Source organism: Triturus cristatus, chromosome 7 (assembly GCF_964204655.1).
Source record: "Triturus cristatus chromosome 7, aTriCri1.1, whole genome shotgun sequence".
NCBI lineage: Eukaryota > Metazoa > Chordata > Amphibia > Caudata > Salamandridae > Triturus > Triturus cristatus.
In genome coordinates, this window is record NC_140590.1 from 12,442,999 (window position 1) to 12,470,162 (window position 27,164).

General features: G+C 54.5%; 1 protein-coding gene across 4 annotated transcripts in view; it reads right to left on the minus strand.

The window, feature by feature from the left end:
• Positions 1 to 27,164, minus strand: part of LOC146808685 (E3 ubiquitin-protein ligase CBL-like) — a 417,764-nt gene that overhangs the window by 58,343 nt on the left and 332,257 nt on the right. For all 4 annotated transcript variants that reach the window (XM_085615485.1, XM_085615487.1, XM_085615486.1 and 1 more), the window contains one exon: positions 3,638 to 3,726. In XM_085615485.1, coding sequence (XP_085471611.1) covers positions 3,638 to 3,726 — 89 coding nt within the window. The remainder of the gene's footprint in view (positions 1 to 3,637; positions 3,727 to 27,164) is intronic.

Sequence of the window (27,164 nt, forward strand, 5' to 3'; positions counted from 1 at the left end):
TGAGGGAAGGGGATGCTGATGAGAGAATGGACACTCATGAGGGAAGGGGACGCTGATGAGGGAAGGGGACGCTGATGAGGGAAGGGGACGCTGATGAGAGAATGGACACTCATGAGGGAAGGGGACGCTGATGAGGGAAGGGGACACTGATGAGGGAAGGGGACACGGATGAGGGAAGGGGACACGGATGAGGGAAGGGGACACGGATGAGGGAAGGGGACACTGATGAGGGAAGGGGACACGGATGAGGGAAGGGGACACGGATGAGGGAAGGGGACACGGATGAGGGAAGGGGACGCTGATGAGGGAAGGGGACGCTGATGAGGGAAGGGGACGCTGATGAGGGAAGGGGACACTGATGAGGGAAGGGGACACTGATGAGGGAAGGGGACACTGATGAGGGAAGGGGACACTGATGAGGGAAGGGGACACTGATGAGGGAAGGGGACACTGATGAGGGAAGGGGACACTGATGAGGGAAGGGGACACTGATGAGGGAAGGGGACACTGATGAGGGAAGGCGATGCTGGTGAGGGAAGGGGACGCTGATGAGGGAAGGGGACGCTGATGAGGGAAGGGGACATTTATGATGGAAGGGGACACTGATGAGGGAAGGGGACACTGATGAGGGAAGGGGACACTGATGAGGGAAGGGGACACTGATGAGGGAAGGCGATGCTGATGAGGGAAGGCGATGCTGATGAGGGAAGGGGACATTTATGAGGGAAGGGGACACTGATGAGGGAAGGGGACACTGATGAGGGAAGGCGACACTGATGAGGGAAGGCGACGCTGATGAGGGAAGGGGACACTGATGAGGGAAGGCGATGCTGATGAGGGAAGGCGATGCTGATGAGGGAAGGGGACGCTGATGAGGGAAGGGGACGCTGATGAGGGAAGGGGACACTGATGAGGGAAGGGGACACTGATGAGGGAAGGGGACACTGATGAGGGAAGGGGACGCTGATGGGGAAGGGGACGCTGATGGGGAAGGGGACACTGATGAGGGAATAGGTCGCTGATGATGGAAGGGGTCGCTGATGAGGGAAGGGGACGCTGATGAGGGAAGGGACACTGATGAGGGAAGGGGACACTGATGAGGAAAAGTAGAGAGTCTGGGGACGCTGATGAGGAAAGGGGACACTGATGAGGGAAGGGGACACTGATGAGGGAAGGGGACACTGATGAGGAAAAGTACAGAGTCTGGGGGATGCTGATGAGGAAAGGGGTAGCTGATGAGGGAAAGTAGAGAGTCTGGGGGACACTGATTAGGAAAGGGGACACTGATGAGGGAAGGTGACCCTGATGAGGGGAAGCGGACACGGATGAGGGAAGGGGACGCTGATGAAGGAAGGGGACGCTGATGAAGGAAGGGGACGCTGATGAGGGAAGGGGACGCTGATGAGGGAAGGGGACACTGATGAGGGAAGGGGACGCTCATGAGGGAAGGGGACGCTGATGAGGGAAGGGGACGCTGATGAGGGAAGGGGACGCTGATGAGGGAAGGGGATGCTGATGAGGGAAGGGGACGCAGATGAGGGAAGGGGACACTGATGAGGGAATGGACACTGATGAGGGAAGGGGACGCTGATGAAGGAAGGGGACACTGATGAGGGAAGGGCACACTGATGAGGGAAGGGGACGCTGATGCGGAAAGGGGAACTTCTCAGGTGCCTCAGTCACAGATTCGAAGACTGAGACTGAACGTGTGCGTCAGGATCTGTGTGAGGATTTCAGCCTAACCCTCTTCTCTCCTCTTTGCCATGAGAGGAAGAGTGCCTTTAAAGAGTCCTTCTGTGCACCATCTCTACCGCCTCTCAGGAACATACTCAGCAGGGATCCCCAGTGCCCAGGTACAATAGGGACCTCGGCGAGACCCCAGTAGGTCCCAGCAAAGCCAACACCACATAAAGAACAGCCAGGAGGAAATGAGTGAGTAAAAACACTGGAAGGGAGTGACCACTTGTCCAAGTGTCCTCTCCGTACGACACCATCTGAAATCATGAAGGGACAGACAAAAAGAGCAACCCACAGGTATCAGAGGCATGGAAGTCACAGCAGCAGCACTGCCTAGCAGTCCTGAAACCCCACCACACACCTCCAGGCCAGCAAGCAGGAAGGACAGCCCAGCATGAAAAACACACCTCCAGGCCAGCAAGCGGGAAGGACAGCCCAGCATGACGCACACACCTCCAGGCCAGCAAGCGGGATGGCCAGCCCAGCATGAAGCACAAACCTCCAGGCCAGCAAGCGGGATGGCCAGCCCAGCATGAAGCACACAGCTCCAGGCCAGCAAGCGGGATGGCCAGCCCAGCATGAAGCACACACCTCCAGGCCAGCAAGCGGGATGGCCAGCCCAGCATGAAGCACACACCTCCAGGCCAGCAAGCGGGATGGCCAGCCCAGCATGAAGCACACAGCTCCAGGCCAGCAAGCGGGATGGCCAGCCCAGCATGAAGCACACACCTCCAGGCCAGCAAGCGGGATGGCCAGCCCAGCATGAAGCACACACCTCTAAATGTAAATGTAAATGTAAATGTAAATGTAAATTGATACTTGTATAGCGCACTACTCACCCGCAAGGGTCTCAAGGCGCTTGTACGAATACCGCTGTGGAACCCATCCTGGCTTTCCCTGTGAGGCGTCCACTCCTGGGCACCCCCAAGGTGGAGGCCAGGCATCCTTAGCGTTGTGGGGGCCGTTGTGGAGATTAAGCAAACTATTGCCCAGAGTTGCAGAGTGGGACTCCATGATTGGAATGGCACCGAGGCGAGAATTATCAGGTCCGTGGAATTTTTTAGCCCAAGACCCGCCGAGGCGGGGAATTGAACCCTGGTCCCGGGCTAGACCTCTGCATCAGGGTCTGCCGCTCTAATCATTGAGCCACACTTCTCTACATCAAGTGTTGTGAACAAGCCCAGATGGAGAGGCGTGGCGGCATGACCCTGGCTCCAGGGTCCACTCGACTCCTCTGGGGGAAGACACAAACACAGCTTTTGTCTCAGCCACCCACAGAAAACTCATGGCAAGTAGGCCCAGCGGCCCTGGAAGGGGCAGACTAGGGCAACTCTGCAGACATACAGCAGTCACGTAGCCTGCACTATCCTCCTGCTCCCCATACAAAGGCCTCGTTCCCAAGAGGCAAATGAACAATATGGCTGCTGTGGAAGCTGCCAACACTCATGGCAGCCCAGTAAGGAGCTTGTTAAGGATGCATGGGCATGGTATATTATGGTAATTTAATTTAATATCGAGCATGAATCCCCCTGAGAGGGGTATCTTGGCATGTTGTTGCCCCCCTCAGTGGCAAAGACACCCCAGGGTGAAGGTGTCTTTCTTTCACATCCTGCCCCAACCCCCACAAAACAGACACCTCGATCCCTAAGGACTGGGGCAAGAGTGGGCTGGGATAGTCATGGCTGCTCCTAGACTCGAGTGATGAGATGTGGGTGTTCAGCCAGGTCATCGCAGTCAGATTTCTGACATGAGAATTCTTACTAAAATATCACCTCTTTAGCACTGAATTCTACAGACACGAGTGGGGTACTTTGTAAATGATATTTGGAGCACATATGATACTTCTTTATACAATACTCTGATGCACCACAGGGCCCGAGGGCCCCTGGACTCTGCTCACCAAGACACCGGGGGGCCATCTGTAGAGCTGCCACTGCTGTTCGGCGGAGAGCCGGAGGGGGCACTACTGCTGTCCGGGCTCGAGGGATCCTAAGAGAGGCAGGGTAGATAGACATGTCTATGTTAGGATGAAGTAACCATAGATGATCTAACAACAAAGAAGAAATACTTTTAAAGCAGCCTTCCTCTCCTCTGAAGCCAAATGACAGATGGAGCATCTCTTCACCCAACGAATTATTTACCCACCCTCCCCCTAAAGAGAGATATCAGCGTCAGAGGGGGAGAGACCAGCATGAGTGGCAGCTTCGCTTCCGCAGCAAGGAAGGAAAACAAACCAATGACACACTGTTTTTAGGGATCGACGCCTCACACCCTTTCGAAATTAGAGACAAGAGCTTCTCAGCTTCAAGATTAAAACCTGAGCATTCGGCATCGACCAGGGATGAGTAATCAAGTAGACACTTTTATCATCACCCCCAGCAGACCCTTCAAGCATTACCCCCAGCAGACACTTTTAGAAACTCCCCAGCAGACCCTTCAAGCATCACCCTCAGCAGACACTTTTATCATCACCTCTAACAGACACTTTTAGCATCAACCCCAGCAGACACTTTTAGAAACCCCCCAGCAGACCCTTCAAGCATCACCCTCAGCAGACACTTTTAGAAACTCCCCAGCAGACCCTTCAAGCATCACCCCCAGCAGACACTTTTAGAAACTCCCCAGCAGACCCTTCAAGAATCACCCTCAGTAGACACTTTTATCATCATCTCTAGCAGACACTTTTAGCATCACCCCCATCAGACACTTTTAGAAACCCCCCAGCAGACCTTTCAAGCATCACCCTCAGCAGACACTTTTAGAAACTCCCCAGCAGACCCTTCAAGCATCACCCCCAGCAGACACTTTTAGAAACTCCCCAGCAGACCCTTCAAGCATCACCCTCAGTAGACACTTTTATCATCACCCCCAGCAGACACTTTTATCATCACCTCTAACAGACACTTTTAGCATCAACCCCAGCAGACACTTTTAGAAACCCCCCAGCAGACCCTTCAAGCATCACCCTCAGCAGACACTTTTAGAAACTCCCCAGCAGACCCTTCAAGCATCACCCCCAGCAGACACTTTTAGAAACTCCCCAGCAGACCCTTCAAGCATCACCCTCAGCAGACACTTTTATCATCACCCCCAGCAGACACTTTTATCATCACCTCTAACAGACACTTTTAGCATCAACCCCAGCAGACACTTTTAGAAACCCCCCAGCAGACCCTTCAAGCATCACCCTCAGCAGACACTTTTAGAAACTCCCCAGCAGACCCTTCAAGCATCACCCCCAGCAGACACTTTTAGAAACTCCCCAGCAGACCCTTCAAGAATCACCCTCAGTAGACACTTTTATCATCATCTCTAGCAGACACTTTTATCATCACCTCTAACAGACACTTTTAGCATCACCCCCAGCAGACCCTTCAAGCATCACCCTCAGGAGACACTTTTAGAAACTCCCCAGCAGACCCTTCAAGCATCACCCTCAGCAGACACTTTTATCATCACCCCAGCAGACACTTTTATCATCACCTCTAACAGACACTTTTAGCATCACCCCCAGCAGACACTTTTAGAAACTCCCCAGCAGACCCTTCAAGCATCACCCCCAGCAGACACTTTTAGAAACTCCCCAGCAGACCCTTCAAGCATCACCCCCAGCAGACACTTTTAGAAACTCCACAGCAGACCCTTCAAGCATCACCCTCAGCAGACACTTTTGTCATCACCCCCAGCAAACACTTTTATCATCACATCTAACAGACACTTTTAGTATCACCCTTAGCAGACACTTTTAGCATCACCCCCAGCAGACACTTTTAGAAACTTCCCAGCAGACCCTTCAAGCATCACCCCCAGCAGACACTTTTAGAAACTCCCCAGCAGATCCTTCAAGCATCACCCTCAGCAGAAACTTTTATCATCACCCCAGCAGACACTTTTATCATCACCCCCAGCAGACACTTTTAGAAACTCCCCAGCAGACCCTTCAAGCATCACCCCCAGCAGACACTTTTAGAAACTCCCCAGCAGACCCTTCAAGCCTCACCCTCAGCAGACACTTTTAGAAACTCCCCAGCAGACCCTTCAAGCATCACCCTCAGCAGACACTTTTATCATCACCTCTAACAGACACTTTTAGCATCACCCCCAGCAGACACTTTTAGAAAATCCCCAGCAGACCCTTCAAGCATCACCCCCAGCAGACAATTTTAGAAACTCCCCAGCAGACCCTTCAAGCATCACCCCCAGCAGACACTTTTAGAAACTCCCCAGCAGACCCTTCATGCATCACCCTCAGACACTTTTAGAAACTCCCCAGCAGACCCTTCAAGCATCACCCCCAGCAGACACTTTTAGAAACTCCACAGCAGACCCTTCAAGCATCACCCTCAGCAGACACTTTTGTCATCACCCCCAGCAAACACTTTTATCATCACATCTAACAGACACTTTTAGTATCACCCTTAGCAGACACTTTTAGCATCACCCCCAGCAGACACTTTTAGAAACTTCCCAGCAGACCCTTCAAGCATCACCCCCAGCAGACACTTTTAGAAACTCCCCAGCAGATCCTTCAAGCATCACCCTCAGCAGAAACTTTTATCATCACCCCAGCAGACACTTTTATCATCACCCCCAGCAGACACTTTTAGAAACTCCCCAGCAGACCCTTCAAGCATCACCCCCAGCAGACACTTTTAGAAACTCCCCAGCAGACCCTTCAAGCCTCACCCTCAGCAGACACTTTTAGAAACTCCCCAGCAGACCCTTCAAGCATCACCCTCAGCAGACACTTTTATCATCACCTCTAACAGACACTTTTAGCATCACCCTCAGCAGACACTTTTAGCATCACCTCTTGCAGACACTTTCAGCATCACACTCAGCAGACACTTATCATCACCTCTAGCAATCACTTTTAGCATCACATCTACCAGACACTTTTATCATCACCTCTAGCAGACACTTTTATCATCACCTCTAACAGACAGTTTTAGCATCACCTTCAGCAGACACTTTTAGCATCACCCCAAGAAAACGCTTTTATCATCACCTCTAGCAGACACTTTTAGCATCACCCTCAGCAGACACTTATCATCACCCCCAGCAGACGCTTTTATCATCACCCTCAGCAGACACTATTAGCATCACCCCCAGAGCCGCCTCTCATAAAAAAACTAACCATGGGCGTAGTTCGCGTAGTAGCGCTACGCGTAGCTACACAAAGTGCACTTTGCGAGATACGCGTAGCACTAAGCGAACTGCGTAGTGCGCTGTTCGCGATGATTGCACAGTGCCGGATGCTTGTCCGCACTGTGCAAGCATTGAAAAAGGCATTGTTAGATTTGGGGGTCTCTGGTTGGCACAGGTGGGAACTTGTGACAAGCAGGGACCCTCTCCTCTAGTCTGGATAAGGGGATCACCCTTTCAAATAACCCCTGCTCACCCTTTAGGTAGTGTGGCGCAAGCAGACAAGGCTAATCTCTGGGCGTCATAGGCTAAGCATTTGTAAAATACATACAGTAATCAAAATGACCCCACCACAAATGGACACCAGGCTGTGCTTTGTAAAAATACGTAGGCTTTATGTAAAAAATATAACTTCTTAGGCAGACTTAAGTACAAGACCATAAATAACGTGTTATCTTTGATGCACACAGTACCTTTTTTATGCGTGGATGTGTGTCCTTTTTAAACAGTGTCTCTAGATCATGAATAATGTTTTTAAATGCCCACAGCTCGTTTTAGGCAAGAATGGATGTCTTTTCTTCTTAAGAGCAAAAGCAGCTCTTTTGCGGTCATGCGCGCCGTCTTGAGTGTACAGGACGTGGCGGTATTAAGTTGCAGCCAACGACGGGACTCTCGGGTCCGGTGCGCACAGGGCAGAGTTCCGATCTCCCCCAGAGGAGGCAATGCGGCACGGGGTGGCCTGTACTCAGCGTACAGCGCGGCGCCCCTTGTGTGGCGCGGCTTCGGGGACACGGTGCGGGGCGAAGTGGTACGCTTCAGGTGTACGATGCGTACCTCTGTTCACTCGGGTAGGCACGTAGGGCGAGGCGTACTTGGCAGGCGATCAAGGCGGTACGGCTCCAAGGGTGCCCACTGGCGGGGCGATGCGGTACGCTTCAGGCGTACGATGTGTACCTCGTAGATGCCCGTCTGAGCGGGGAAATGCTTCTGTTCTGTGTAGCGCGACGTCGGGGAGAGGGTACGCTTCGACGTACGAGGAGTCTCCGGGGGCGATGCGCTGATCTTTCAAGGTCTCTCCCCCCAGTGGGGATGCGGCAGGCAGAACAGTGCGCCCTTCAGAGGAGGGCGAATCGGGTGTGGGCAGCCCAGCGACATGGTGTGAGCACAGCTCGTGGTCAGAGTGGGTCACACGGGGCGGGCAGGGACAGGTCGGCTTCGCGGCAGTCCAGCGATACGGGACGCACTTGGGGGCGGCTCCAGCAGCAGGGGGAGAGTTCAGCAATTTCTTTGCGGCTCAGATGCAGGCAGGCAGAGTCCAATGTTCCTGGAACTCAGGTCAGGGGGCCAGCTCGCTTCCAGGCCCTTGGAGATCGCTGTGAGCACAAGTTCCTCTTCAGATAATAATCAGTCTTTCAAAAAACAGCAGGTCTGTCAAACGGCAGCAAGTCTTTGTGGGGTTTCTTCTTGGTTCACAAGCAGGATCTACTGTTTAGGAGCAGGGCTCCTACCTTTATACCCAGTTTCTATTGTCTTTCCAAGGGGGGCCGGAGCCTGGTTCAACCCAGTTTTGGAGCACTTTGTTGTTGAGCCTCTTGCTGTTTCTTTCAAGGTGCAGGGCAGGGACACCAGACGCTCCGCAGGAGGTGGAGCCAGCATTGAGGTGGCAGAGCACAGCCCTATTCAGAGTCAGGGGGCACTCCTCCCACCTATCCTGGGAGTAATCCCTCTATTCACCACCTGGCAGCCCAGACTGTCCCCTGGAATCCCCCAGCCCTGTCACTCACAGAAACCAGACAGCAGATACACATCCTAGCAGAGGCGGGCTGAAACAATCAGGCAAGCAAATGCTAACTTTCTAAAAGTAGGGGGGCGCTAGGTGGCGCTGGACCGACATGGCCGCACTTCTGTGAGGCTCCAGCCGGCCAGGCAAATAACGATCCAGCAATTTCATCCTACAGGCCAGCAAATGCAGCGATGACCGCTTCGGCGAGTGTGGGAACCCCTGAGCCCACCCTGTGCTAGTTTCGGGAGCAGAGGCGGCCGGGGGGCAGAGAAATCGGCTCCTGCAGACCCGCGGCGACAGACCCGTTGATAGGGGCGGAGCGACGTGGCGGACACTGGCGTCACTACAGGCCGGGGATCCTTGGAGCCTGCTGGGCCGCTGACCTGGTGCCGTATGCCGATGCTGCTGCGGTCTTGTACGCACTGGTGAGCGGGACGACATTATCGGACAGTCCGGTGCTGGTGCTGAGCGGGGCGGTGCCTTGTGGGCAGCGGGACCGACCTTTACAGGCTGCTGGGAGTGAGTCTGTAGTTAGAGCTGGTGCGGCCATTGAGTGTCGCGGTCGCGCTGGCTCCGCGTGACTCTGGCGCGGCTGGTGGACTGCGGCCTGCGCTGTGTTGCCCCTCGGGTGGCCCCTTGTCTATCCGGATTGTGACTGCGGCGGCGGACGGCGATCCCCCCCCCCCCTACATCGGCTGGTGCGGAGCCGTGTGTGCGCCGGATCCTGGAGAGGTGCCCTGAACTGGACGCTCCCGAGGTCTGTCTCCTTGCCGGGGTGAGACACCACAACCCTGCCCGGAGGGAGCGCTTTCCTGCCCCCTGCAGCTGAACTGACAGGTGCGTGGCTGACAGTGAGGGGCCTGGGGAGGCGCGGGAGAAGCTGCGACCCCTATCAGTTGTGGGTCAGAACAGTTCACTCGGTGGCGATCCCCTGAAGGGCTGCAGCGACTGGTCCCGGAGGGCTGTCGTGGGAGTGTGGAGAGTGTGCGATCTGAAGGCTTACCCGGGCTCCGGCGCATCGCCCAACTCGCTCCCTGTGGGTACTGGCCCCATCGACTGCTGCCGCTATGGGCAAGACGGACACGAAACAAACAACGCTACACTTCAACCCCGCGAAGGGGGGGAAAAAAACACGTGCCCAGAATGCTGAGGGGGTGGAGACGGGTCCCGGCGACGAGGAGGATCTGGACTGGAAATCCTTGCTCGTGGGCATGCAGCGGAGTTTGACCTCCATTGACGCGAAGATTGACACTATGAATACCAGGCTGGACGCGGTGGTGCAGCGACTGGACCAGCATGGTGAGCGACTCAAGGAGGCGGAGGGTCGGATCTCGGAGTTGGAAGATGGGGCCAGGGCTAACGCAACTAAACTCTCGCAGATGGATCGCCTACTCAAAGTCATAGCGGAGAAAAACGAAGATTTGGAGGCGCGCTCCCGGAGGAATAACGGTCGCCTGGTTGGCCTGGCGGAATCCAGTGGCGGTGGCCGTATGGAAGAATTCATAGAGCGCCTACTGACGGATAAATTTGGACGTGACACCTTTTCGCCTCAGCTGGTGGTGGAGCGGGCCCACAGATCCTTGGGTCCCCGACCGTCCCGGGAGCTCCGCCGCGCCCGGTGATCATCAAGTTCCTTAACTATAGAGACCGGGACACTCTGCTGCGCCTGGCGCGTGAGCAGCAACCTATCCAGCACGAAAACACTACGCTCTCGTTCTACCCGGACTTCACCCAGCTGGTGCAGGAGGCCCGTCGCAAGTTTGTGGGAGTAAAGAAAAAGCTGCAACAACGGGACATCCCATACTCAATGCTTTACCCCGCTAAGCTCAAGATCAATCACCGCGGCAAAGTCCACTTCTTCGGTAACCCGCAACAAGTGGAGGACTTCCTCAGAGACCGAGGGCCCTCCGCGTCTCCACGGCGCAGTCCCAGGGCGAGGTCTGGGTCCCGGTCCCCGACGTCGGCTCCGGACTGATGAGTATTACGTCATGATGCCATAATGTTCACTTTTGTCTTCTCTCCTCTGCGTCCCTCTCACTCCTCCCTTTCTCTCTCTTTGCTGCTCCCCCTTGCCTCTCCCCTTTTACAATTTGCTTACGCTTCTTTCTGGCTGTGGGAGTGGTCTGGTGGACTTCACGAGCTGGACTGTTGGACTACACGAGAGTGCTTTTCCAGCCCATTGTCTTCCGTCTGAATCTGGGGAGGTTGGGGGGGGGAGCATGGAGATTGAGGGTCCCACTCATGTCGCCAACTGTTATTCCGGAGGTGCTGGCATGGTCGTTGTGGCTGCTATTTGCCGTGGCACTCCCCCTCCCACCCCACTCTCGCTCCCTGCTCTCAGCGGCGGCGATATAGTGGGTGAAATATCGGGATAGGGGAGGGTAGGTCCAGCTCACTGGCGTTACCCAAAGAGGGAGTACCCCATGAGGATGGCTTTGTTTGATGGGAGGGTCGGGGGGGGGTATGGTTCCCGGCAGGATTGGGCTGTCGTGGTGGGAGGGAGAGGGGTGCGGGGGGGCGGGTTGTTGTGGGGATTGTTGGTTGGTAAGTTTTCCTCTGACGAGTTGGTTGAGTCGGATGGAACGGGTGAGGGGAGGGACCGTGAATACAACATTACACTGATCTATTGGACCAATCACATATATACATTGGAGTTGATGGTTTGGCGATGCATGTGGTGGTGTCTGGAGTCGGCAGTATGCCGCCTAGTTGGTCTAGGGGTGGGAGGGCACCTGGGAGGTTGGACCAGGCTGAGGGATGATCCGCAAGTGGGCAATAGGCGCCAGTCTGTGTGATGGTGCAGGATGAGGATACTGCGCTGCGCGACCCGCATAGTAGAGTGAATGTCCTGGCCTGGAATATACGGGGGTTGGGTGACCCGCGTAAGCGCTGCCAAGTCCTGGGGTATCTCGATCGCCATCAAATACATATAGCGCTGCTATAGGAAACGCATACGGACCCCCGGGGCACACCTTCATTTGCGTCCCGCTGGGCGTCTTATAGCCTATTCTCCTCATACTCCCCCTTGAATAGGTGGACGGCCATCCTGGTCAAAAAGCACACCCCCTTTGTGCCCCTGGGGGAAAAAACTGATGCTGAGGGCCGTTTCTGTGTTGCGTGGGGGTCGCATGGGCAACGCCACGATTACTATCGTGTCCTCCTATGGGCCTAACCTGGATGAGCCCGCACACTTTATCTCCCTATGGGAAGTTATACTGGGGGTAGGATCCACTCACTTGCTCTGGGGTGGAGATTTCAATGTAACTTTGAATCCTTCTCTTGACCGCTCCAGTGCAGATACCCCACGCCATCCCCGCTCTCAGGCATATATCTCTGACCTGCTGACCCACCACTTACTGATAGACGCTTGGCGCTGGATACACCCGGCTGCGCGGGAGGGCACGTACTGGTCGGCGCCACAATCCACGTGGGCTCGGTTGGACTACATACTGCTTTCTAGGGGCTTGGGGACCTCACTGCTTACAGCGCGACACTTGCCTCATACTTTTTCAGATCACGCACCGGTACTGATCACTCTAGCCAGAACGGGGCTGGTAGGCGCACCGCTCCCGTGGCGCATGCAGCCTAATATCCTCCGGGATTAACTTTTCCAGCATGAAATGTCCCAGGAGATCACGGACTTCATAGACCGCAACAGAGGGTCGGTGGATAGCGTTGCGACGGTTTGGGAGGCCTTCAAGGTCACTATGCGAGGGGTGTGCATCTCGAAGGGATCAGGGGTACTGCGCTATCTTCGCGCTACTCTGACTTCTCTGGAGCGGGATCTGAGGGCGCTGGAGACCGCCATAGATTTCCTAGAGGACCCCGGAGCGCAGCTAGAATATCGCACGAAGCTCTCGGAGTACAAGCGCGCTGCGGAGAGAGAAGTTCACTTTAGGGGAAAGCACTTCATGGCGCGGGCATATGGGGAAGGGGAGCGACCCGGCAGGTTCCTTGCGGGGGTAATTCGGCTCCCGCAGGGCTCTAATCACATACTAGAGGTCAGGGCCCCGGATGGTTCCATATGCCGAGATACGCCCTCTATACTCTCTTCCTTTGTTTCACACTATTCGGGCTTGTACACCTCCAGACGGGAGTCGCCGTTGGAGATGTCCGACTATCTCTCGGAGCTCACTCTCGGGTGGTTATCCAATGCCCAGCGGGAACTCTTAGCGGCCCCTATCGGCCTGGCTGAAATCAAAGAAGCCATAATGCAGACGTCATCGGGGAAGGCGCCGGGCCTGGACGGCTTCCCTATCGACTACTACAAAACCTTTATCGACCCGCTGGCGGCGGTTCTGCGCGAGGTGTTCGAAGAGGCGAATGAGACTGGCTCGTTGCCACCCAGTATGTCGGAGACCCTTATAGTCTCGCTCCTTAAACCGGGGAAACCTCCGGATTCCTGCGACTCCTACCGGCCCCTTTCTCTCCTCAACAGCGACGTGAAGATTCTGGCCAAGGTTTTAGCGAACCGGGTTAACCTCCTGATTGGAGACTTAATTCTGCCGGATCAGTCGGGGTTCGTCCCCGGCAGGTCTACCTCTCACAATCTTCGGACCCTGTTCTAGATCCTAAATAATGCTGATCCCTCTCTCGCGTTGGTGGCGGTGTTCTTGGACGCCACCAAAGCGTTCGACTCGGTCGAGTGGGACTATCTCCATTTGATTCTGCGTAACATGGGTATGCCCATAGCTTTCTCCAGATGGATCCAAATCCTGTATCACCGCCCCATGGCGAGGGTTCTTATTAACGGGCGTGTCTCTGAGCCGTTCCTGGTCACTAGGGGCACTCGGCAGGGATGCCCGCTATCACCGCTCCTCTTCGCCTTGGCAATAGAACCCCTGGCGTCCCGGCTTCGTCAAAACTACCTGGCGGCTTCCTTGCGCTGTCAACAGAGGCAAATCTTGGTGTCGCTTTACGCGGATGACCTCACGTTGTACATCAAACACCCCCGGGAACACTTGAACCCCATACTCAGAGAGCTTGTTCGGTTCTCGTTGTACTCGGGAATACACATCAATTGGGGCAAATCTGCGGTCTTTCCCCTAACGGAGGGTGTAGACAGATTCCCACTCGACTTCCCGTTGGAGTGGCGCGACACTGATGTGAAGTATCTGGGGGTGTGGATCTCCAGGGATCGACAGGAGGTGATGCGTATGAACTATGGCAAGACTCTGGAGTATATACGCACAAGTATAGTTAGATGGCTGACCTTGCCGCTGACCATGGCTGGCCGGGTCTCACTTATCAAAATGGTTATACTCCCCAAACTACTCTATTTATTTCTCAATATACCGTTTCATCCGGGGGGCTATTTCTTCAGGGCTCTGAGGACTGAACTCATCCGGTTGGTGTGGGGGGGAAAGAGACTGCGGCTCAAATGGTCTGTGCTTACGCGCCCGTACGTACAGGGGGGCCTCGATATCCCGGATTTTGAACTCTACTACAACTGCGCCCAAGCACACTACGCGTATTATTGGTATCGCCCCACCCCTTACATGCCACAGATAGCTGTAGAGCACTGGTTGGCGGATCCGATCCCGCTGGAAGGCATGGCCCTCGCGGAGGTCTCCTCGTCTCGGGCCGATCGCAATCCTGTTCAGGCTACGGCGCATGCTTGGAGTGTTTTGGCGAGACTCATGGGCGCGCCGCTCCTTTATTCCCCGCTGATGCCCTTGGTCTACCACCCGGCTCTTCCCCTTCTGGAGGAAGGTCTGTTCCAGCGAATCAAACTTAAAACGGGAATAACGCGCTGGGGGGACTTGGTCCACGAGGGTAGGTTTTGTGACCTCCCGCTCCTATTTGGAGAGGCGGTCCCAACCCCCCTGGAGGTTTTTGCGTTCATTCGTCTTCGCAGTGGCCTGCAAAAAATACTGCCGGCATATCCTGCAGAGCCTGCAGTTTTGGAATCGTTCCATTACCTCCTCGACTCCACCTCCCCGTCGCACATGGTCTCCTCGCTTTATCGGCGCCTTTATACCCACGGACGGGGGGATATTCTGAGGTCTCGGGCCGGCTGGGAGACTGAGATCGGCACAGTGCTCACGGATGAACAGTGGGAGTACTGTTGTCTGCAAACCGAAATGATCTCTTTGAGCAGTAGGTTCCGCATCATTCACTACAAATTCCTACACCGCCTCTATTGTACCCCAGTCCAGATGCATAGGTTTCAGCTTCGTGACAACGATCGATGCGATAGGTGTCACTCCCCGGGGTCTGACTTCTTACACCTGGCCTGGACCTGCCCGAGTATAGACGACTATTGGAACCGAGTCTATGCTGCCATAGGTGAGATGCTCGGGGGCCCGCTGCATCCCTCCCCACTTCAGGCCCTGCTGGGATACACCCGGGATATACCCAAGGTGGATCGTCGCTTTGTTACCTGTGCGCTGTTGCTAGCCAAGAGGCGTGTGGCATGTCGGTGGGGGCGGGGGAGAAGCCCTAAGTTTAAGGAGTGGCTGCGGGATATGCTTACCTGTCAGGAGAATGTTCTGCTGTATGCTGATTTGCTTCCGCCTGCGTCACGGCCCCCCGACATTTGGGCCCCTCTGACGAGCTACCTCTCCGCCCATGAGGACCAGGGGACGCATCCTAGTGTAGCTGAGGGTTAGTGTCGGATGTTGGTTGGAGGCGTGGAGGGTGGGTGGATGTCCTCCTCGTGTGGGATTCCGGCCTGTGGGGTCTTTAGGGTTCTTGTGTATCTCTCTGGAGGAAGATACTACCACTATCCAATGACTGTCTCCAATGTAATGTAATCTGTGAAAATGTGATATTGATGTATCTCCTACTGCGACTAAGTGTAATGCTTGTTGGTTCCTCTCTTGCTGTATAAAAAATCTTAAAATAAACTTTCTAAAAGTAGCATTTGCAAACACAGGATATTAAAATAAGCTTTACTAAAAGAAGTATTTTATTATTCTGAGTTCAGGCATACTAAACTTGACTTTCTACCATGTTCCCTGAGCCTGCTGGGATTATAGAGTGTAATACTTCCAGCAGCCCATTCTGGCCTATGGAGAGCAGGTAGCCTTCAATAGTGAAAAACGAAAATGGCTGTAATTCACTACTAAGACATGCCACACACATCAGGGCATGTCCTACCTTATGCCTACAATGCACCCTGCCCTTGGGCCTACCAGAGGGGTGGCTAATATGTAGGTAAGGGAAGGTTTAGGGGCTGGCAAGTGGGGGCACTTGCGCAGTCAGCGCGACAGTCCCAGACTGCACGCAGGTCCTGCAATGGCAGACCTAGACACATTTTACCAGGCCGCTTCTGTGGGTGGCACAACCAGTGCTGCAAGCCCACCAGCAGCATTTGTATTTACAAGCTCTGGGCACTCCTGGTGCACTTTACTAGGGTCTGACAGTAAACCAAATAAGCCAATCATGGAATCCAACCAACATATACATTTTACAGTAGGGAGAGCATATGCACTTTAGCACTGATCAGCAGTGGTAAAGTGCCCAGAGTCATAGAACAGCCAACAACAGGTCAGAAAAAATACAGGAGGAAGGTAAAAATTTCAGGGATGACCCTGCAAAAAGGACCAAGTCCAACACGATCCCCTTCCAGCCAAAACGCAGGGTAGCCCAATCACCACCGTGATGGGCTTCCCTGCTTCGGGCGATAGAACAAGGACCTGGCCCGCAACTGCAGGGGCAGACTCCAGTTCTACGCCAATCTGAACCTATCGGAATCCCTCTGTCCATACTCTCAGGGCCCACCAAGCCAATCCATGGGGAACCCTTCTCCTCACCTGTGGACACCACCTGTGCAGCACCTAACCGTAACTGGCTCACAGGTGTGTCCCAACAGACAGACAGCAAAATGCCACAGTGGCCACTGACAGTAGCCAGTGATGAGACCCAGGCCGTATGCCTCTCAGGGCTCTCAAACCTCTGTGGCACCAGGGAGCGGGGGCAGTAGCCCCAGGTGCTTGGCAACCTTTGTCCATTCTCCCTCCTGTCAGGTAAGGTATGACATCCTGACACTGACCCACCAGCCCCAGGTCCGTACCCGGCGGCTGGACCAAAGACTGGGGTGGCCTCTCCCACACCTGGTCCTCCTCCTTGGGGCTCTGTACCCTCCCACTTGGAGTGGTACCCCCTTCCAGAATTGTCAGGGCACCTGTGGCAGGTGTCCTGCGCAATTCGCCCACTAGTTCAGGGGTTCTATCCTGCAACTGGGCATCCAGGTCAGGGGGGACACCCTGAACCTGGCTCTCCAACCTAGCGTCTAAACCCTTCCGTTGAGCCGGGGTCAGAGGCGAGGACTCCCTCCCTCTGCACCCCCTTCCAGATGGCTGTACCCTCCCCCCTGGAGTGGTACACCAAGAAGACAGACTGGTAGGGACACTGATTACAGATGTCCCTCCCTCCAGGTCAGACAACACCTGAACCTGGCTCTCCAACATAGGGTCTAACCCCTCAGGCTGCACCGGGGTCAGAGGTGAGGACTCCCTCCCTCTGCACCCCCTTCCAGAGTACTGCACACTCCCAACTGGAGTGGTACTCCTAGAAGCAACATGGGTCAGGACACCGATTACAGTTGTCCCACCCTCCAGGTCAGACAACACCTGAACCTGGCTTCCCAACCCTGGGACCAACCCATGCGGTTGAACGCTCGCCTGGCGCACCAGGACTTCCCGGGGAGCACGCATGCACCCCCTGAGGGTGACACATAACTTATGTGTCGTGTGACAGCCTGCCTGGTGCAGATCTCCCGACCCCTGTCCATCTGACACTGTGCGAAGATCCCCCAGGACAGAAGTGGTGTCACCATGGTCATTTACTGGGGACGCAGCCCTTCTGGCTGGCCCCTGACCCACTGGTTCTTCCACTGGGGACTCTTTCCCCCTCTCACCCCTCACTCTGGACTTCTGTACCCTCCCAACTGGAGCGGTACTGCCAGACACCAGAACTGATGGAGGCCTGCTTACAGACACTCCCCGTTCACCAGACACTAGGGGATCCCGCACAACGGGCGGCCCCTCAGGACAGATTAGGCTCCCCACCTGGTGTTCCCGTAAAGAACCATCCAGGCTCTGAGACTGAGGTTGGGCACTACAGGGACATAACCCATTCTCACTCCTTCCCCTTAAAGACAGGACGTGAGGCCCTACACCCCTCTCACTGTTACAGGACCTAGTTGGGCTGCTCTGAGCCACTTCCACCACACTGGGTTTGAAGATTCCTGAACCACTCATCTTGGGATCACTCCCCAATGCCTTTCCAGACCCTCTGGACTCCACCAAACTGTCTGCCTCCAATGTGAGCTCCCTGCGGTCAGAGAACTCACTCTTCCACAGGTGTTGGCATAGCTCTGGAAAACAGGGACTTACAATATGCTCTCCCACAATTGGATCACACAGCCCCCTAGCAGGGTTGACCAAACTATCCTTCACCTCACCGTCCACTGCCTCGCACACGTACTCCACACCACTCTCCTGAGACTGGCAAGACAGTATCTGACTGTCTCTGTCACAAAACCAACACTCTTCTGGGTGGTCTTCACACTCACATACCTGGACTTCAACTTTGGGGGAACCCCTCTCCCTGCACCTCTCATCTAGAGTTAGTAGAGTGTCCCTCCCACCACTAGGACCATGAACCCCTGCGCCAGTTACCCTATTCCTCTTAGGGACACTGCGCACTACTGGAGCTACCTCATGTCCTTGAACCTCCTGGTGTATGTTAACCCCCTCCTTCAAGTCAGGCGCCACATCTCTGGGTGTGTGTACTACTCTCTCAGCACTAGAAAATTCAATATTGCTGCCACAATCTGAGCTGGATTCCTCCTCCCACTCAGCAAAGCTCAATCTCTGAGCTACGCACATTTCTTGTTGCTGGGCTGAGACACTCATGGTTTCAAGCCTCTCGATCTCTAAGTTAAGCTTCCTCATTATCAAGTCATGCTACATTTGCATTTTCTTTTCCTCCAGAGCCAGCTTTTGGCTTTCCATTGCTAATCTTTGTTTTTCTATTTCCATCTGTCCATTGAGTTTTGCCATCTCCACTTCATGTGCCCTGGTTGCTGCCCTGTCTGCCAACTCCTCTGGCGACAGGACTCTGCCAACATCATGGATGCTGTCTGGGGGTACAATTTCCCCTCTATTCTCTGGTGCTCTTGACTCAATCCAGGCCCTCAGCGCTTTTGGTATTGTGGTTTGGTTCTACATCCAGACAGGGAAACTCCAAACTTTTTGCATAAGCCTTGCAGCTGGGCTATGGTGTAGCTCATCAGTCTCTCCGGAAGCGTGGGTTCGAATCCCACCGCTGCCACCAATGTTAGATTTGGGGGTCTCTGGTTGACACAGGTGGGAACTTGTGACAAGCAGGGACCGTCTCCTCTAGTCAGGATAAGGGGATCACCCTTTCAAATAACCCCTGCTCACCCTTTAGGTAGTGTGGCGCAAGCAGACAAGGCTAATCTCTGGGTGTCATAGGCTAAGCATTTGTAAAATGCATACAGTAATCAAAATGACCCCACTACAAATGGACACCAGGCTGTGCTTTGTAAAAATACGTAGGCTTTATGTAAAAAATATAACTTCTTAGGCAGAATTAAGTACAAGACCATAAATAACGTGTTATCTTTGATGCACACAGTACCTTTTTTATGCGGGGATGTGTGTCCTTTTTAAACAGGGTCTCTAGATCATGAATAATGTTTTTAAATGCCCACAGCTCGTTTTAGGCAAGAATGGGCGTCTTTTCTTCTTAAGAGCAAAAGAGGCTCTTTTGCGCTCATGCGCGCCGTCTTGAGTGTGCGGGACGTGGCGGGATTAAGTTGCAGCCAACGACGGGACTCTCGGGTCCGGTGCACACAGGCCAGAGTTCCGATCTCCCCTAGAGGCGGCAATGCGGCACGGGGCGGCCTGTACTCAGCGTACAGCGTGGCTCCCTTTCTGCGGCGCGGCCTCGGGGACACGGTGCGGGGTGAAGTGGTATGCTTCAGGCGTACGATGCGTACCTCTGTTCACTCGGGTAGGCACATAGGCCGAGGGGTACTTGGCAGGCGATCAAGGCGGTACGGCTCCAAGGGTGCCCACTGGCGGGGCGAAGTGGTACGCTTCAGGCGTACGATGCGTACCTCGGTAGATGCCCGTCTGAGCGGGGAAATGCTTCTGCTCTGTGTAGCGCGACGTCGGGGAGAGGGTACGCTTCGTCGTGCGAGGCGTCTCCGGGGGCGATGCGCTGATCTTTCAAGGTCTCTCCCCCCAGTGGGGATGCGGCAGGCAGAACAGGTCGCCCTTCAGAGGAGGGCGAATCGGGTGTGGGCAGCCCAGCGACACGGTGTGAGTACAGCTCGTGGTCAGAGCGGGTCACACGGGGCGGCAAGGCATAGGTCGGCTTTGCGGCAGTCCAGCAATACGGGACGCACTTGGGGGCGGCTCCAGCAGCAGGGGGAGAGTTCAGCAATTTCTTTGCGGCTCAGATGCAGGCAGGCAGAGTCCAATGTTCCTGGAACTCAGGTCAGGGGGCCAGCTCGCCTTCAGGCTCTTGGAGAACGCTGTGAGCACAAGTTCCTCTTCAGATAATAATCAGTCTTTCAAAAAACAGCAGGTCTGTCAAACGGCAGCAAGTCTTTGTGGGGTTTCTTCTTGGTTCACAAGCAGGATCTACTGTTTAGGTGCAGGGCTCCTACCTTTATACCCAGTTTCTTTTGTCTTTCCAGGCCAGGGGGCCGGAGCCTGGTTCAACCCAGTTTTGGAGCACTTTGTTGTTGAGCCTCTTGCTGCTTCTTTCAAGGTGCAGGGCAGGGACACCAGACGCTCCGCAGGAGGTGGAGCCAGCATTGAGGTGGCAGAGCACAGCCCTATTCAGAGTCAGGGGGCACTCCTCCCACCTATCCTGGGGGTAATCCCTCTATTCACCACCTGGCAGCCCAGACTGTTCCCTGGAATCCCCCAGCCCTGTCACTCACAGAAACCAGACAGCAGATACACATCCTAGCAGAGGCGGGCTGAAACATTCAGGCAAGCAAATGCTAACTTTCTAAAAGTAGCATTTGCAAACACAGGATATTAAAATAAACTTTACTAAAAGAAGTATTTTATTATTCTGAGTTAAGGCATACTAAACTTGACTTTCTACCATGTTCCCTGAGCCTGCTGGGATTATAGAGTGTAATAATTCCAGCAGCGCATTCTGGCCTATGAGAACAGGTAGCCTTACAATAGTGAAAAACGAAAATGGCTGTAATTCACTATTAGAGCATGCCACACACATCAGGGCTTGTCCTACCTTATGCTTACAATGCACCCTGCCCTTGGGCCTACCATAGGGATGACTCACATTAAGTAAAGGGAAGGTTTTAGGGGCTGGCAAGTGTGTGCACTTGCCCAGCCAGCATGACAGTACCAGGCTGCACGCAGGTCCTGCAATGGCAGACCTTAGACACATTTTACCAAGCCGCTTCTGTGGGTGGCACAACCAGTGCTGCAAGCCCACCAGCAGCATTTGTATTGACAAGCCCTGGCACTCTCGGTGCACTTTACTGGGGTCTGACAGTAAACCAAATAAGCCAATCATGGAATCCAACCAACATATACATTTTACAATAGGGAGAGCATATGCACTTTAGCACTGATCAGCAGTGGTAAAGTGCCCAGAGTCATAGAACAGCCAAAAACAGGTCAGAAAAAATACAGGAGGAAGGTAAAAATGTATGGGATGACCCTGCAAAAAGGGCCAAGTCCAACAGGCATCTTGCACAGTGCGAGCTGTCGTTTTCTGCTGCTCGAGTAGATTTTTACTCGAGTGGCAGCTTTCTCAACGCGGACTGGTAGTTTCTCATCGCGAGCGGTTGCGAGCATACACGACCACTCGCAATGAGAAACCTGACCTCCCCGCGATGAGAATCTCGCTGGGAGGTTTATTTTCCACGCTCGCGATCGGCAACTTGATGATGCTGATCGCGAACGAGGAAAAAGTCTCGCCAGGATGTCATTTTGCTCATTGCGGTCGCCAACTTGACGTTGAGGAACACGAGTGAGCAAAAAATGCCAACTACGCTACCCTACACATTTTTGTACTGTGCTACATGCAATTCGCGTAGTGCGAAGTAGCACAAACTACGCAAACTACACGAGCGTAGCGTAGTTGTGCACCCAGGGTTAAAAAAAACAAGGTAGGTAGAACAGATGTAAGAGCATGTAAACATGACTGCAGAGGGCGCCTGTCCCAAGTTTTTTGTCTAGAAATCAAGAGGAGTGCCAATGCCCAGGACAAAGCCCTTCAACCCGCTATCACCACAGGGTGACACGACACCTGGAACATTCTCTAGAAGGGCCAAGCCACATGGACATAATCTCCTTGGAGAAGAAACCGATGTAATTTTGTGATCGCTGACCAAAGGGATACTACACTTAGCTAACTATAGCGACAGGGAATAGTGAAAAACAAGTTCATCTGTGAGATGGATTCTGGTTCCCTGGCCTCCTCACAGAGGATGAAGAGCTCCTGAATCCAGGATGGCTCTACCAGGTCTCAGGGACACTACACTCAGGTCTAAGGGACACTACACTCAGGTCTCAGGGACACTACACTCAGGTCAGGGACACTACACTCAGGTCTCAGGGACACTACACTCAGGTCTCAGGGACACTACACTCAGGTCTCAGGGACACTACACTCAGGTCTCAGGGACACTACACTCAGGTCTCAGGGACACTACATCACTGGTGCAAAGAGAGACGGAGGAAGAATGCGGACATCTTTAGACAAAGCAGATTGAGGCAGCGGCGGCTCCTGCGCTATGGCGGAGGAGTGCCGCCCCACTGCTTTTAAGCAATGTGAAGAAGAAACATAAAATGAGAATATCATCGAGTTATTATAATTTTATGCTTGTGCTGCATTGCAGGCGGACGGGTGGGCGGGGTTACACTGCTCTAGGAGCAGGGGAGGAGTAGTTTGCCCACTCCTTGCCACACTCCTGTGTGGGTCACCCACGCAGACATGCGCACTTTCCCTGTTCTCAATGCAGGCTTCATTACAGCCTCCGTGGAGAGCATGCCCAGGCCCCCATTCTCTGGCTTAGCATCGAACCAGGACACTCAGACCAATTACAATGCTGAATTTAAGCGATGTGATTTGTCAGGGAAGCCTTGGGTGCTCACCAATCACAATGCTGCATTGCAGTGTTGTGATTGGTCAGCGGGGCCTGGCTGTGCTTCCTGTTCTTCGAGATAGATGAGGAGAGCAGGAGCAGATCCGCGGGACCTGGCAGGAAGGTAAGTTTATTTACTTTTTTTTTTATATTTCACACCCCCCGCATGACCCCACCCCACTGGAACCCTCAGCCGCGCCCGCACCTGCCCCGCCACCCAAGAACAATGCCAGCTGCCACTGCATTGAGGACCACTACTCTATCTCTGGCAGCTGCTACCTCTTCGTGCTGGTTAGTGGTGACACCGAGCATCAGATGATTGAAGAGGAGAACTCCATGACACTTAAAAACATGGAGCCAAACTCAATAAAGCTCTAGCCACACTTGGGCTCCCAGGGAGACTGGCTCTGATAACAGACCACCCGCTCCAAAGGGAAAATTTTAATAAATATCACGAGTCTCAAAATAACTCAGTGAAATATCGGTGCTTAATTTGAGACGGTGGTTTCCGGTGCTTGACATCAGTACTTAATTCTCAACGCTAGCACTAATTACAGCCCACCACATGGAGGTGCTGCCTGTCTAATTTTGAAATGAGCTCAGCAATAGTGTTGAATATTCCAATATACTTTAAAAGTGAACTACACTAGCCACCCATGCCATTCTTGTAGGTGTGGGTGGCCCGGTGTGTGAGGGTTAGTAGTTGTGTTGGTACCGCTCCTGGCAGCGCTGGCAGGGGCAGTGGGTGGTGCAGGCTGTACTGGTCTCCTGAAAGGGACTCTGGCATCTACGGTTTTACAAATTATTCACTGGACCCCTTGACTCCAATCCAATCGGGAAATGGATCGATTCATGGAGATAGTGACGGAGTGAGGTAAAGTGGGGTTCAACAGCAAGTGGTCACGGAGATAAGCATATGCACCTCTCAACGCAGAGTGTGCGACGACTGCGCTTCCAACATTTCCAAGGTGGACTAGAACCAGGGACACCAGAGAAGAGAGTGGAGGGGGGGGGGGCAGCAGCAAGAGAGCGTCAGCCGCGTGCGACTATGGGATGGTCAGCTGGACATCAGAGGCCCAGGACTCGCTCACTGGGACTGGAGAGCTCTGAATGGTGCAAGGAGGCCATCCTGAGGTGGAGGTAAGATGCAGCTCGGGTCTCACATGGACCAGTGTGAGGGTGAGAAGAGGAGTGGAAATGAAACAACAGCCAGAAATGAGTCAACACTCACGAACCAACCTCCGCGGGCTGCAGACCTTCAGGTGCCATCCACAGCCGGGAGACAACGACGGCAGTGGACAGTCGGAAGCCTTCTGAACACAAGAGGGCCTCTCTTCAATGCGTAGCAGTCACTCCCTTCTTTCTCTTTCCAGCAGCCACTCCCTTGCACCAGCGTCCAGCAGTCACTCCCATCCTCCACTGTCCAGCAGTCACTCCCTTCTTCCTCTTTACTCCCTTCCGCCATGGCAGTGAAAACTCCTTGGTCCAACAGTCTCACTCTCCCTCCAGTGCCCAGCAGTCACTCCCTCCCTCCGGTGTCTAGCAGACATTTCCTCCCTCCAGTGCCCAGCAGACTGCCCTCCCTCCTGTGTCCAGCAGTCACTCCCTGTCTCCTGTGTCCAGCAGTCACGCCCTGTCTCCGGTGTCCAACAGTCACTCCCTCCATTCAGTGTCCATCAGACACTTCCTCCCTCCAGTGTACAGCAGATCCCTATCCTCCTCTGTCTAGCAGTCACTCCCTCCCTCCAGTGCCCAGCAGACTGCCCTCCCTCCAGTGTCCAGCAGTCACTCCCTCCCTCCTGTCTCCAGCAGTCACTCCCTGGATCCGGTGTCCAACAGTCACTCCCTGTCTCCGGTGTCCAACAGTCACTCCCTCCATTCAGTGTCCATCAGACACTTCCTCCCTCCAGTGTACAGCTGATCCCTATCCTCCTCTGTCCAGCAGTCACTCCCTACTTCCAGTGTCCGCAGTCCCTCTTTCCGCCAATGGCAGGGAATCCTCCATTGCCCAGCAGTCACTCACTCCCTCCTTCAACTCTGCCCAGCAGCCACTCCCACCCTCCATTGTCTAGCAGTCATTCCCAGCCTCCAGTGCCCAGCAGTCACTCCCTTCCTACAGAGTACATCAGTCCCTCCCTTCCTCCACTGTCCAGCAGTCACTCCCTCTCTCCCTGGCAGTGAAAGCTTCGCCTTGGACTCACCGCGGCACTGCTGGCTGAAGGCTCTTAGCTGTATGGAGGTTCAGTGAACCCCAGGGAGGCACCACTGAGGGCGGACACATCCATGGCAGTGAAACCTCCTCTGTACTGCAATCACTCACAACCTCCAGAGTCCAGCAGTCACTCTCTCCCTCCACTGCGCAGCAGTCACGCCATCCCACCAGTGTCCAGCAGTCACTCCCTTCCTCCAGTGTCTTGCAGTCATTCACACCCTCCAGTGTCCTGCAGTCACTCCCTCCAACCAGTGTACAGCAGTCACTCCCTCCCTACAGTGTCCTGCAGTCACTCCCTCCCTACAGTGTCCTGCAGTCACTCCATCCCACCAGTGTCCTGCAGTCACTCCCTCCAACAAGCGTACAGCAGTCACTCCCTCCCTACAGTGTCTAGCAGTCATTCACACCCTCCAGTGTCCAGCAGTCACTCCCTCCCTCCATCATCACAGTGAAAGCCTCACCCTGGACTCAATGCTGTGTGAAGGCTCTGAGCTGCAAGGAGGTTTAGTGACCCCCGTGGGGCCAGTTTGGGGGTGGGCACATTCTGGGAGTCACTCTCTCCCTCCAGTGCCCAGCACTTACTCCCACCCTCCAGTGTCCAGCAGTAATTCCCTCCCTCCAGTGACCAGGAGTCACTCCCTCTCCTATGTCCAGCAGTCACTTCCTCCCTCCAGTGTGCAGCAGTCACTCACACCCTCCAGAGTCCAGCAGTCACACCCTCCCTCTACTGTCCAGCATTCACTGCCTTCCTCCACTGCCCATACCTCCCTCCCTCCAGTGTCCAGCAGTCACTCATTCCTTCCACTGCCCAGCAGTCACTCCCCCCTCCACTGCCCAGCGGTAACTCCCTCTCCAGTGTGCAGTAGTACCTCCTCCATCCACTGCCCAAATCTCCCTCCATCCTTCGACTGTCCAAAAGTCACTCCCTCCCTCCAGTGCCCAGCCCTCACTCCCACCCTCCAGTGTCCAGCAGTAATTCCCTCCCTCCAGTGACCAGCAGTCACCCCCCTCCTATGTCCAGCAGTCACTTCCTCCCTCCAGTGTCCAGCAGTAATTCCCTCCCTCCAGTGACCAGCAGTCACCCCCCTCCTATGTCCAGCAGTCACTCCCACCCTCCAGAGTCCAGCAGTCACACCCTCCCTCCAGAGTCCAGCATTCACTGCCTCCCTCCACTGCCCATACCTCCCTCCCTCCAGTGTCCAGCAGTCACTCATTCCTTCCACTGCCCAGCAGTCACTCCCCCCTCCACTGCCCAGCGGTAACTCCCTCTCTCCAATGAGCAGTAGTTCCTCCTCCATCCACTGCCCAAATCTCCCTCCATCTTTCGAGTGTCCAAAAGTCAATCCCTCCCTCAAGTTTCCAGCAGTCGCTCCCTCCCTTCACTGCCCAGCAGTCACTCCCTCCCTCCTCTATCCAGCTGTCACTCCCTCCCACATTGCCCAGCATTCATTCCCTCCCTCCAGAGCCCAGAAGTCACTCGATCCCACCAGTGTGACACAGACACTCCTCTCTCTAGTGTCCAGCAATCACTCCCTCCCTCCAGTGTCCAACAGTCACTCCCTCCCTCTAGTGTTCAGCAGTCACTCCCTACCTCCAGTGTCCAGCAGTCCCTCGATGGCAGGGAAACCACCATTGCCCAGCAGTCACTCCCTCCTCTCTCCAGCAGTCACTCCCACCCTCAAAGTTCAGCAGTCCCTTTCTCCCTCTACTGCCAAGCAGTCACTCTCTGTCTCCAGTGTGCAGTAGTAATTCCTCTCTTCACTGCCCAGATCTCCCTACATCCCGAGTGTCCAGCAGTCACTCCCTCCCTCCACTTCCCAGCAGTCACTCCCTCTCTCCAGTGTCCAGCAGTCACTCCCTTCTTCCAGTATCCAACAGTCACTCCATCCCACGATGGCAGGGAAACCTCAATTGCCCAGCAGTCACTCCCTCCTTCCAGTATCCAACAGTCACTCTGTCCCTCCTCTGTCCAGCAGTCACTCCCTCCCTCCCTCCAGTGCCCAGAGGTCACTCCCTCCAGTGTGAAACAGTCACTCCCTCCCTCCAGTGTCCAGCAGTCACTCCCTCCCTCCAGTGCCCGGCAGTCATTAATTCTCTTGATGGCAGGGAAACCTCCATTGCCCAGCAGTCACTCCCTCCCTCCAGTTTCCAGCAGTCACTCCTACCCTCCAGTGTCC